This window comes from Natrix helvetica, assembly GCF_964273705.1.
Source record: "Natrix helvetica genome assembly, chromosome: Z".
NCBI lineage: Eukaryota > Metazoa > Chordata > Lepidosauria > Squamata > Natricidae > Natrix > Natrix helvetica.
Genome location: NC_138554.1, coordinates 41,309,365 through 41,323,625, shown reverse-complemented (window position 1 = coordinate 41,323,625; position 14,261 = coordinate 41,309,365). Strand labels below are relative to the sequence as shown.

The following is a 14,261-nucleotide window of genomic DNA, read 5'->3' as shown; positions in this document are numbered from 1 at the left end:
CATAAACCCATGGAACTCTATTGCGGTGGTTCGGCTCCTACCTCTCTGACCGGACGCAATGTGTGTTGGCAGGGGGGCAGAGGTCGACCCTGAGGTCACTCACTTGTGGGGTGCCTCAGGGGTCAGTCCTCTCGCCCCTTCTGTTCAATGCATATGTGAAGCCGCTGGGGGAGATCATCCGTGGTTTTGGGGTGGAGTATCATCTGTACGCTGATGATACGCAGCTGTACATTTCCACCCCAGACCACCCCAACGAGGCTGTCGAGGTGATGACTCAGTGTTTGGAAGCCGTCGGGGTCTGGATGGGGGACAACAGACTCAAGCTCAACCCCTCCAAGACTGAGTGGCTGTGGCTACCGGCACCCCGGTTCAGTCAGTTGATTCCATCACTGACCATAGGGGGTGAGCAATTGCCCCCTGTGGAACGGGCGCGCAATTTGGGCTTCCTCCTAGATGCCCGGCTGTCAATGGATGACCATGTGGCAGCCGTGGCGAGGGGGGCGTTCCACCAGGTTCGCCTGGTGCGCCAATTGCGCCCCCTACTGGACCGGGATGCCCTACGCACGGTCACTCATGCACTGGTGACGTCTCGGCTGGACTACTGCAATGCCCTTTACATGGGGCTTCCCTTGGGACGCGCTCGAAGACTGCAGCTAGTCCAGAACGCAGCCGCGCGGGCTATTATGGGGAGTACTAGGTACTCCCACGTAACACCGCTCCTGCGCGAGCTGCACTGGCTGCCTGTGGTCTTTCGGGTGCGTTTCAAGGTGTTAATTACTATCTTTAAAGCGCTCCATGGCTCAGGACCTAGGTACTTGCGGGATCGCATCCTACCACACACTTCCCTGCGACTGATTCGCTCTCACAGGGAAGGACTCCTCCGGGTGCCGTCCACTAAGCAATGCCAATGGGCGGCGCCTAGGAGTAGAGCCTTCTCTGTGATGGGCCCAACCCTCTGGAATGACCTCCCCCCCGATATCAGAACCACCACCGACTTCCGCTCCTTTCGACAAAAACTGAAGACTCACATGTTCCGTTTAGCCGGCCTGGCCCATTTATAGTTTTATTCTACCTCCTGGCAGATATTTTAATTGGGTATTTTTAGGGTATTTAAATATTGCTTTTAACTACTTTACTTCAGATATGTACAGTTTCTTATTGCCTCCTCTTTGTGTTTGTATTTTTTATTTATTGATGTGTTTTTATTTGACTGTACACCGCCCCGAGTCCCTTTGGGGAGAGGGGGCGGTATAAAAATCTAAATAAAAGTAAAAAAGTAAAGTAAAGTAAAGTATTGCCAAAACAGCTATGAATTCCAACAGGAACACAAGCACAATTTCCTCTGATCCCTACTGCCCAACTTCACAAGCAGGAATTTGCAACTGGATACTGCAGAGCAGTGCACTTGAAAGCCATCAGACTTTTCAGATGACAATGGCTACACCCCACCTTAACCTGGGCTACCCCTGATAGCCAGCTAGATTTTGGTAATTCAAAAAAAAAAATCCAGCCCTTTCATCCACAACTAAGCTGTGGAGGAGAGCTTTATTATAAACTAGTGTTATCCATTAAATAGCAACAGTTAGAAACCAGGGTATTATGAGCCTTCATTACTAGATATTGTGGTATAGCACAAGAGTCCATCACGATTGGTACCAAATATCAAGGCTCTCATCCCTGGAAGTAGCTATAAGGAGCATGGAGATGATGTTGGAGAAATCACCCAGAAGCGATTAAGAGGACAGTGCATGCAGAAGTAAATGCTGAACTCAGAGAGCCTAGGTATCAACCCTCGAAACGGCGAGCCTCCGGCAAACCATCTCGGGATTGCCATTCGGAAAGGGGGGTGGGGGGAGAGGCTTACAAGGATAATAAAAAACAGTAGACTCACAGCATGGGAAGTTGACAATGAAGAAGCAGCCGGCCGACAATCATCTGGAGAGAAGGCCGGCAACAGAAGAAAGAACTAGGCCAACATAATGATTCCAGGCTTCTCTAGAAATACAACAGCCATGTGGGTGGGGGCGTGCAGGGGGCGTGGTTAAATAGGTAGGAAAGAAGCAGTAATTATTGCTGCTTTTGTTTTGGTTGCTATGTGCCGATGTTTCGAGGTCTGCCAGAATTAAAAGCAATTAATCGAACCTTTTATTTCTGTTTCTTGGTTTTGGAGAATCGGAACAGTGACAGTAGGAATATTTGAGACTAATATGGCTCTCCTAATTTGCAGAGGTTAAGATGGAGGGAAGTAAAAACACAGTCAGACTTGTAAGATGAATAAAGGAGAATAGCTCAGGGCTGAAATGAGGAGTCCTTGGTGCTCTCTGAGCTTGCTTGTTGTTTATATTCTAGTGGCTTGCCCTGTCAGTGCTGGTGGGAGTGGCCTTAGAAATTCCTTGGTTAAACCCAACCAAAGATCACCCCCACCAATATTGACAGGGCAAGCCACTAGAATATAAACTGACAGGAAATTGCACTTTTTACTAGCACTGATGTTACCTAGTTTGGGTCATGAAATGTCTGCAAGAAAACAAGCATGTTCAGAGAGTACTAAGGTCCATTCAAACTTGTAAAATTCTGTTATTATAACCTATCTCAATAAATATAGTTCAGTGGAATCAGTTCCCTAACCTGGTTTACTTAATATATCTGACAGTGATCTAAACTGTTTTCTGCCATTATCTTCCCCTACCCAATGTATCTTCATCTGGCTGCATTGCAGCACAACAATATCTTTGGTTTCTTATCAACCATTGATAAATATTATGATTTTGATCCTCACTGAGATATAATCCATTTCTGCCATAGAGTTAAGAAGGCATCATGAGACCAAAACAAAAATTGCAGTGGATTGTGAGAATATCACTATCCTTATCTGTATGGTGGTCACTACAGAAAGAGAATGTTAGATAAGAGATAACTTTGATCTGTAGAACAGGTTTCATTGTTCACGTTTATTCAATTTTAACATTACTTTATAATTATATGCTTTTTTTTACAATTAGACAAGTTACAATTGATCAGAATTCATACCTCACATCGGAAAGGCTTCTCTCCCGAATGCTGTAGTGAATGAACCTTTAACGACATACTGCGTTTGAAAGATTTTCCACAGGTTTCACATGTAAATGGCATGTCCTTAGTATGTGCTGAAACATCAGTCAATTAAGTCAGTCAGTCATAACTAGCTTAAATCTCAGTGGTTTCAAGAGGTATACTTTGAGCATAAATAAGATTGTATCCAGTTGAATTTTTATTTTATTTAAAACATTTATGAGGGTGTCATTCAATTAGAATGGTTCTTGTGGCCTGTAGTTAAATTATAATATACCATATTTTTTGAAGTATAAGATGCTCCAGAGTATAAGTTGCACATTAGTTTTTGGGGAGAAAAACAAGAAAAAATTCTGCCTCTGCCTATCAGCATCTATCAGTATTCATCTGGCTAATGTCCTTGCAGCGAACAGCCTGGTCAACTTCAGTATGTTATCACAGCCCGATTCAGCACGAGCAACTGATTGGCAGTTGGATTGGCCACCCGGAATACCACCAATAAGCTGTTCCAGGCTGTGGGGATCACCACAACACATCGCAGCCGATCACTGCCTCTGCAAGTCGTATTTTCAGCCTCCACGTGTCGCATTTTTGGCCTACGCAGGTTGCGTTTTTGGTCGGTTCCAGGCGACACCTGGAACCGGCAGAAAAAGCAACACAATGCACAGAGGTCGAAAACGCCACTTGTAGAGGCTAAAAACGTGACGTGCGGAGGCTGAAAATGTGATCTGCCGAGGCAGTCATCGGCGGCAATGTGCTGTGGCAATCCCCGCAGCCTGGAATGAGTCTAAACTGGAGTGAGTGGAGGCCAAAAACGTGTCACGCAGAGGCCGAAACCAGCCGAAGGGTGCGGGCCAGTGGGAGTTCAGTAACATTCGCTGAATAAGACGCACAGACATTTTTACCCGTTTTTTTTTGGGGGGGCGCTTTATACTCCAAAAAATACGGTAAACAAAACAACTTCAAGTAGCAATTAACACAGGAAATAAAAATGCTATTTACTGTGCCTTATAATATAGAAATCAGCTTAGTACAGATTAAAAACAAAGTATGCTAATTTGACTATAAATTATGGTAGGCATGTACACAGAGAACTACATATTTAGACTTTGTGTAATCACTAGACTAAAGTGTCCTATTTCATTAACTCCCTTTCTCAACAGCCCAGTTAAGTTCAAAAGTAAGTTCTTAGCTATCTCACCAAGTCAAAATTATTCCAGCTAAGTAAGAATAATTTCTTAACAGAAATTATTAGAACAGTTCACCCTTAAAAGACGTTCAACTTGTCATGGAAATGTTCTTTCTGTATAATTTAAATCTATGGATAGGTATTTTACAGTGAGGGTATCACACATTTTACCAATGTTATATGCTTCAATTCTTTCAAATGTAGATTTTGGTTTTAAAGGCAAGAAGATGTAAAAACTCCCTAACTTCAGTGCTTGCGTTCAAGAAGATGCACATCAAAGTTCAGAAGTTTTATTATAAAACTAGTAATAAATATGGCTTAACTAAAACACCAAATCTCTGCATTGCAAATAAACTAAAATAACATTTCTCCCTCCAATTGCATCAGATTCCCCACATTATAGTCCCAGATAGTCTTACATAGAGCAGGCTGAGATCTGCTTTATCCCCTTTTACTTGAAAGGCTTTCTATAGTGTTCTCTATCTTTCCAGTAATGGCTAATGGAGATGAATAAGGGCATAGGAACAGAGAGGTGTTTTTAAAATGACTAACCTATTTGTAAACAAGGAGCTACCTAAACACTACATGGACAGTTGACTGAACATCAGAATCATAAATCGGAAGGAAGCTCTATGCTATGCAAAACAAACAACAAAAACTTACCAACCATGTGCTTTCGCACGTGAGCCATGGTATAGAACTTCTTTTCACATATTTCACAGGAGAATTTTTTCTCTGCATATCCATGGACAATCTTGATATGCTCATGGAGGGACCAAAGCTTCTTGAATGACTTATTACAGGAAACACACTGAATGGGTGGATAGGACAAAGAAGAATAATTTAAACAAAGTTCACTTCAGATGGTACCAGGAAGCTGTAACCAAATGAAATGAACATACACAAGGAAAAGGCTGCAATTGTATGTATACTGTTTGTGACAAGTATTAAAATGCCACTCAGTTCATTGGAAACCACAGAAAACAAGATTTAAGTATTCGTGTGCTTACATCGCCACCTGCTGCTTCCTCAAGAGCAGATCAGCAACAACATCCAGGCTTCTACTAGCCCTTCACACAGACAGAAAATACATTGATGGAATGAGCAGTGATGTGAAAGAATATTGACTATTGAGCTAGCCTGCCAGCTTGAAAATGATGTTTGATATCAAAAATAGCTTATTTGTATTTAAGCATAATCTGGGAAGTATATTGCTGTGAATTGTGGGATTACAATAAATTACTCAAAACAAAACAATTATTTTTTCTTATTTGGAGTAGAGCAAGTTAGACTATGGATAGAAAATAAGAGGGAATGAAATAATACATTTCCTTCCAGCCAAAATCATGACAGATCATATTTAAAGAAAGTAATGTGATTTTGTATTAACGATTGATTTAGTTGGATACTTTTTAATTAATTTTTATCTTGTGTAAGATAAGTTATTAAAGCAAAGCAAAATAAATATATATGTAATTTGTGTCATTATTCAGTGCAAGTAGTCATTAATACATCTTACCATAACCCTAGCAAACCAGTAATGCTCTCTCTGTCCCCAAATTTTAATTCTGTGCCAAGAAACCAGAACATTATCAATTATTTAGACTGTGTGAAACATAGGCGTAAGTTAGCAAAATATAATTTTAAACAACACATTTAGTCAGAAAAATATAAGATCCATGGAGATTTTTTAAGTTAGTCCAAAGCACTTTAAAAATACAATAGACCTACAACAAAATGCAGATTAGAGTTAACTGACTTGAAACTCATTCTTATTTTCCATTCAAATTGGAAGACAGAAGTGGATTCCAGTTCCTAGGGCATAACAGCATAAGAATTCTGGACCAGAAGATTGCTGAAGCTGGCACAAGGAATAACAATGAAATGGAACTGTTGAGTAACAGAGTGGACAGAGCAGTACCAGGAGGCTCATCTGTGTCTTACTCCTCTGGGTTCACACATATATCAGAAATATCACATCCAGTTTACAGAAGAGACATAAAATCAGAACCTGGGATAACAGAATACTAAACCAAAATGCTTGATCCCAGCAATTAATATGAGCACACTGAAGGAAGCAAATGCAAACCAATCACATAGTTGAGGACCACTTATCCTTTAATTCAGACTGGGCATTTCATAGCTAACAAGTGAAAGATAAATATCAGACCCCCAGAAGGAGCATTTGAAGGTTACTCTATGTTTTATGTCATGTTTATTTAAAATATGTATTATTTAAAAAAAAATCAAAATTGATTAGAATAAAAGGTATAAATGCTCCCAGATTAAATATTGATATAATCAGGCAAAGAGTGTAGTTGAAAATAAACATCTTGCTGATCCATTTATTAAACACACACAAATGCTGACCATATGTACAAGGATTTTTCATTTGTATTTGTCCAAAGATTCTTGATTTGCTCATTCTGCATCATTTCCAGGACCAAGAATCATAAGAGAAATAAGCTATAGGATCATATTGCTAACTAGTTAACCTACTAACTTAAATTCAACATCCAGTTCTATGGGGAAGTAACTAAAAATATGCTTTTTTAAAAAGGGAACTTTTCTTAGGGAAACTGCTCCCTATCACTTTGCTCTATTAGTCCCTTTATGTTCTCTGTATACAATACCTAGTTTGTTAGGTATTTATCTAATTATACTGTATTCAGTTTCATTCCAAGAACTAACCTGAATAAATTACATGCAAAAATGCAGTGTTTCCCAATATTCAGAATTACCTGTGTATAATTCACAACTATCTTTTATGGAATCATGGAACCCACACTCACTTTTTTCTTGTTGTCCGACTGATCTGCTATTAACTTCTGTTTTCCATCTCCCATTAGCGATCATGAAGTCCATATTTTGCCTTCACCATTATTATAATGGTAAGTTAACCTCCCTCCCCCCCATCTATTTCAGACAGCTGGAGGAAACATTTTCTGTTAACAATCCTTGTGAAGATCACAGACTGGTAATAGGAACAATAACAATCTTATAAGATGGACAAATAGGAAGGCTAAAATGCTGCTTCTTAAATTGTGAGAATATGAATAGTTTTGAGCTTATTTATCCTGGTCAAATGCTTTATTTCCTCTTCATCCAGGTCTACCCATTCAGGCAGTTCCAAAAGGATTCTGAGGAATTAATATATCTCTCAGTCCCCAAACATAGGTCACTTATTTCTAAATAATTATTTCAAATCGAACAACAACCCATAGCACGTTAAATAGCAAATGGATATTTGACACACTTACAGATCAAATATATTTCTTACATTTACTGAAAAGTACAACAGGCTGTTTAGTTTACATGAGTGTCTCATTGTCATATATTCCCTAAACAATTTATAGCTAAATAAGATTTAGACAATTTCATTATTACAAATTAATCTTGCATGCTGTCATATCTCAACTACACCTGCAAGTTTATATATCTTGCATAATAGTTATTTTTAAACTAATGTGTCTTTATCTTCCATTTAATACTAACCAATGTACAATATGTGTGTAGGTTTAGAACCCGATGTTCCATTTCTTCTGTAAGATTGTGTAGAGAACTCTTACAGCCAGGCATTATTCCCTCTCCTCCCCACATCCATGCAAGTCAATTTCCTTAACTGTGCAAGAGGAAATGTTGATCAAAGTAGAAAGGTTTGGGAACTTGTCCTCCTCAAAGGATTTCCCCCCTTGCAAAGTGTCCAGGGGACAGCAGAAGGTAGGGAAATCTGGCAAACCAGTGAGAAAACCTACCTGAATGTTTTTTTCACAGTCTGTTTGCTGGTGAAGGGAGAGCTCACTTTCTAGAACAAATTTCTTCCCACACTTGTCGCAGATCTGCATGCGCCTATGAGTGACGTTCATGTGCTTCTCCAGATACCAGCGTGTGTTAAACACTCTGGGGCACTTCTCACAAGTCAAAGTCTCCTTTTCTTCACACTTTGATTTCTGCACAGGTGCCTTGGGCTCCTTTGCAGCTTTCTTCTTACGCTTGGGAGGCTCAATGCTCTTTCTACGGCCCCTTGTAGTTCTGGAAGTAGGGGAAGATGTGGCGGCTGCAGTAGATGCAGCTCTCCTTGTCCTCCTTTGTGCAACACTATCATTTTCCTCTCTTTGCTCTTTTTTCTTCTGCCTCTCATTTTCCTCCTCATCATTACTGTCTTCAGTGGCCTCTTCCTCCCCACTGTCACCCTCCTCTTCCTCACTACTGGTCTTAAGAACAGCAGTTTCTTTGGATTGGGAAGGGACCCCTTTCTCCCCTTTTGAAACATTTAATGTTTGGTTGTTAAGGTTTACCTCTACTATTATCTGCTCCCTTTTGTAAGTCACTTCATCTTCTTCCTCGTCCTCCTCCTGCAAGTCGTCAGAGTTCTCCCTGTCTTCTTTCACGGCTCGGGCCTCTCCTACTGTTCTGTCCTCCCTGAAATATGGCTGCTCCTCTCTGTCATGAAGATGTGGCTTATTTGCTTTTGGGTCCACCAGTACAGAATAAGGACTCCCAGACTCCCTTTTGTATATCTTGGTGGACAAATCAAGTTCCTGGCTGGCATCATGATAGAAAGTGGGTGGTACTTGACCCCTGTCCTCCTGTGCCATTCCTGCTACATGTGTGGTGCAATTTTTAGCCATCTGCTGGCAAGAGCTGGCTGTTTCATTCATGGGGGCTCTCGATTCATTGAGCACCTTGTATTCCAGAATATCAGTGAAGTAACTCCTGTGGAACAAGATGAATATCTGGAAATAACTAAGTCATGACTGTTTTTGGGGAGCAGAGCAAGAAAGCACGTGTAGGTCATGGAACTCTGGTTTTATAGCACGAAGACATCGACAACAGTTCACAGGAAGAAAGCTGTCATTCAACAGATGAAAACATTGTCTAGAAAAAAAAGAGAAAATTAAGTTAGTGGCTTAAGCATAGCAGGAATATGTTATCCTTGGAAAAATCTGTTGCTTAATATAAACGAGGTATAGGATTTGTTCCAACAGTTGTTAACCATTTATATTAATAACAAGCTAATCATTTTATTGTCTACAAGAGAAAAATGGGAAATGCTTTTACTACATTGCCAACAAATATATATTATTATCTGAATTTTAGAGCAACAGAAGGCGCTAAATATAATTAAAAGGAAATGGTTTTATATATTTAAGAGGTGGTGCATAATAGTTTCTTTTACTATTCTCTTACTAGGTAACTCTTGCAGTTATGTAAGATTATCGATGCAATTAAATGTTTGAAGTTATAAAGCACTGAGCTTTGCAAATAATGAACATTTGTAATTTCAATTTTCAGAAAATTCTAGTTATGTAACTATAAAGATAATCTTGAAATATTATGACTGTGCCTAATGAAATAGGAATCTGTGAGATACTGTGTTGCCCATAAACCTAGTATCATCTGAGTATCAGATTCTCATGTCTTTCTCATCACTTGCTACCTAATTCTTTTTACAAAAGGTATCAGGAACTGATCCAGGAATTTCTACTAGCAAAACATGCACTTCACCAATAAATGACAATCTTTTCTTTTTGAGAAGTGAAACATGGATCAGTAGATTCTGGTGGTGAAATAGGGGTGGGGTTTTAAGGGCAAGATGTACCGGCTTTCTTATTTTGATAAAGACACAGATGAATAAATTCATATGCATAACACACATAATTTTATTTCTTCCTTCTTTTTGTTAATCCACAAAATTTTGGAAAAGCCACATTTTACCGAATTCCAAAAGGCCATGACAATAGAAGCAATCTTTACCTCAGGAGATAGGCTGTTCCTAAGTAAAAGAATAATATATAATCCAACTATGCTGAGCTTCCAAAGAGGCATAAGGGCAAAGTAGAGTGATCTGCTCGATATTTTTAATATTTTTTTGGGTAGGGAACACATTTGGGTCAGCTATCCATGCAGATCATATATTTTTCTATTAATTGTTTCATGATTTTTGCTGTTATTCCTATCCAATAATCCCAGCCTCCATTTGTATAGTCAGAAGACCAGAAAATGAGCAAGATAAAGCTTACCAAGTGAACATATAATTTAACCCTATTGGGTAAGTCTCCTAGATCCACTCTGATTGAAAGGCATATTAAGCTGACAAATAAAAGTTCTGTTCCAAATTTGAAAGGCTTGACAGAAACATTTAAAATTGGCTCTGTTTCAATGGAACAAAATTAAAAATATTTCCAACTTCTGTCATACTGAATAATAGGAGCATAAAGCAAGTCTCTTGTTTTTTATCCTGGAATCACAGATATTGTACTGTAGTCCATTCAAAAATATTTCCTTCCATTCAATCAACAGAAAGTTTGACAAAAAGATGACTTTAAAAATTGTTATTACTTTTTAATTAATAACCAAAAGAAAAAAGAGCAAAACACAAGGTAATAGTGATAATGATATATATAATATTGTAAAAAAGAAACAACAAAAAAAAAGCTCTAATAAAAAAGTGAAAAAAGTATAGCAGCGGAAAAAAAAGGCAGGTAGAGATCCCACAATGTTTTGATTTGAATTCAGAAATACCAAGTGCCCAAATTTTGAATGGGAGGCATATAGAATACACATTTGTGATAAAATTAATGGTTATACATAATATAAAAATAAAATTGAAATTAAAAATGAAAGGGAAAATATTTGAAAAACAAATGGAAACATTTATGGCTAGATAACCGTCTACAGTTTTATACAGACAAATATTGAAAAAGAAAATGCATTAACAACTATCATATCAAGCTGACAGAATTTATGCTTACATATCTACGACAGATATTGGGAGAATGGCAAAAGGTCCAGCAATATATAGGCTAATCATTTAAAATAAAGAAAGCTATAACAATCATTCCAATAGGAATCTATAAACTACAATGGATATAAATTGTCAATGTGTAAAATTTTATTCAGAATTATATAAAGCAGTGGTTCTGAACCTTCCCAATGCCGTGACCCTTTAATACAGTTCCTCATGTTGTGGTGACCCCCAACCATAAAATTGGTGTCTCGGTTCCTAAGTCCATCGAAAACATGTGTTTTCCGATAGTCTTAGGTGACCCCTGTGAAAGGGTCGTTCGACCCCCAAAGGGGTCCCAACCCACAGGCTGAGAACCACTGATATAAGGTAAATGTAAAGGTACCCCTCCCGACTCTAGGGGGCGGTGCTCATCTCCGTTTCAAAGCTGAAGAGCCAACGCTGTCCAAAGATATCTCTGTGATCATATGGCTGGCATGGCTAAAGGCCGCAGGCACACAGAATGCTATTAACTAAGTGGGAATATATAGTAATATATATAATGTTATACTAAATAGATTGGCTTTCTTAGAAATTCGTAAAATAGATTAAGGTTTAATATGAATCACCCACAACTAAAGTAAAGACTGATGGCATGCTATCTCTACTTTTCTAGAATTCAGAAGAAGTAGACAAGGATGTCCACTTTCACCCATGTATTTTAATATCCATTTTAATATTTGTTTGTGCTATTAGACAACATAGAGAGATTTATGGAATAGTAATTAACTTAATTAACAATTAATACAAATTAATTTTGTTTGCATATGATATTCTTTTCTTTTTTTCTAATGTTATATCACTATCCCAGTGTTTATACAAAAGTAGTTGCTTTTAATAAAACAGGATGCACTATTAACTGGTTCAAATCAGAATTGATGTCAATAGGTGAATATTGAGTTACCTATCCATTTAAGATATATCAATTTGGTATTTGTACCAAATACATTATATTCCAAAGGATATAACCCAGTTACTAATATGTAATATGAATAAAATATGGATAGAAGTTTCTTCAGAGATTGATAATTGAGAACCATTAAACCTTACCCTTTGGGGAAAGGTGAACACTGCATCAATACAGGGATAATATTAAGATCACATGAAGTATTAGTATTGTTTTATGCTGAACTGGTAAGGCCATACTTCTAATACTGCATCCAGTTTTGGTCACCACAATACAAAAAAAGATGTTGAGATTCTAGGAAGAATGCAGAGAAGAGTAACAAAAATGATTAGAAGATTGGCTAAACTGTACAATGAACATTTGTGGGAACCAGGAATATGTAGTCTAACAAAGGGAAGGACTAAGAGCGACATGATAGCAGTCTTCCAATATTTGAGAGACTATCACCAAGAGAAAGAAAAATTTAAAACTCAGTTAATATGATTAGAACTAAAAAATAATGTTCTCTACAAGTATTAGTTGTGCAAGTGTAAGCAGAGCCAACTTTTAAAATAATTTATTTTTGTTGTAATTTATTTTGTTGTGTTTAAAATAGTAACAGAATCAATAAACAACTCCCCACAAAGATCCATACCTTTCAAAATGCATAAGAAGTAAAAAATGAAAAACACAAAATATAGTATGTTATTAAAACAGTAAAGAGTTATAATTTGATATATAATTATGTAATAAAAATATTGTGTGTGTATAAGAGGGAGGGAGGGAGAGAGAGAGAGAACAAGAGTATTAGAGGGAGAGGTTCCTATATTACCCAATCAAGGGGAAATTGTTTCAACTTCTATAGCAAGAGTGTGAACAAAATATTTACAACTTACTGGATTCACCATATCTGTATAGAAAAGGATTGTCTAAGACACCATTTTGTTAGTGAAGTAATAAGGAAAAAGCTCCTTTGAAGTTTTGGGTGAAAATACTGGATTATATAAATGTGACTGTGGCAAAAACTGATTTTTTTAGAATATGTTCTTGAATTATATACTTAATACATGGAATTTAACAGCTAGATATAATTCTCCATGTTCTTACTATTGCAACAATAAATTGAGCAGCAGGTTGGACTACAAGTCCTCCAAGATTCCTTCCAGCTCTATTCTGATTGTAAATTGTATGATCCCTTCACTTAATGTATTGAAGATCTAATTACACCTGCTGCTTATGAGCAGATTGGCGACATAGATTTTGAATGGATTCTTATAATGAAATATGGGATTCATCTTGACAAAATAAATAGGTTAAGAATGATATTTATATAAATGTATTTGAAATCATTTTTATTCTCACTTTTATTCTCATTCCAGATTTGGGGCTTGTAGATGCTCATGTTCTGCACATTTTAAATTATGGACAGACTAAATCTATTTTTCAAGTAAACTATACTGAATATGAAAGGGCATTTACAAGATCTACTGCAACAAAAAATATTTTTGTGTTTCAATCTTTTAAATAGAAATAGAAATGGTATCATCACCAGTCTATTTTTATTCAATCTCTCATTTCCGGTCTTGCATGTAATTTGGCCACACAGAAGTTTATTAAAATAGCTAATTAAGAGTTAACTTCAAGTATTTAGGAATTCCAAGTATACACAGAACAACACTGCAAGAATAAGACATATTCACAATTTTCATTTGATGATGGTGAAGAAACACAATGGATCTATATATAAATTGGTTTCAAGCCATACATCACAGATATACTAATTAAAAAAAAATACTGATATAGTACCTGGGAAAGATAAAAAAGGTAATAATGAAAAAGTATGTTTTCCAAAAGAAAAAAAAGAACACATTCAAAGATTTTATATATTTTCCCACACTAAGCAAATACACATTGAAGAAAGCATGAAGAAATCGTTATTCAAATGAGATCTAGTTAGGAATCATAATTTGTAAATACTTCACCAAACTACTATGAAATGTACCATAAATAGTAACAGTAACCATTCTTACAACTATTCCCAATTACGTATTTTTTAGAGAATAAGACACAGCAAGATTTCGAAGAGGAAAACAAGAAACAAATAGTGTGTAGCCTCCACACACCTGGTTTTTGCCCTCTCTGGCCCCCAGGAGCACTCTGCAGGCCTCCCAAACCCTCTGCATGTCCTGTTTTTGCAAAAATATGGGACACGTGGGGCAGGGATTTCAGGATGCTAAAAATGGCTGTATTCAGTGGATAGGTCGCACCAACATTTCCACCCTCTTTTAGGGGGGGGAGGGGTGTAGAATGTCTCTTATACTCCCCAAAGTATGGTACTACTTCTGAGC

At 37.6% G+C, this 14,261-nt stretch overlaps 1 protein-coding gene across 3 annotated transcripts in view; it reads right to left on the bottom strand.

Moving 5' to 3' along the window:
- The window catches only part of ZNF652 (zinc finger protein 652), a 46,258-nt gene that overhangs the window by 14,779 nt on the left and 17,218 nt on the right, over window positions 1-14,261 (bottom strand). For 2 of the 3 annotated variants that reach the window (XM_081970069.1, XM_081970067.1), the window contains 3 exons: window positions 7,996-9,118; window positions 4,904-5,051; window positions 3,031-3,146 (listed from right to left, as the gene is read on the bottom strand). In XM_081970069.1, coding sequence (XP_081826195.1) covers window positions 3,031-3,146; window positions 4,904-5,051; window positions 7,996-8,901 — 1,170 coding nt within the window. In that variant the 5' untranslated portion in view covers window positions 8,902-9,118. Of the gene's footprint in view, window positions 1-3,030; window positions 3,147-4,903; window positions 5,052-7,995; window positions 9,119-12,077; window positions 12,229-14,261 lie in introns of those variants that run through there. The other variant, XM_081970068.1, reaches the window with a different exon arrangement.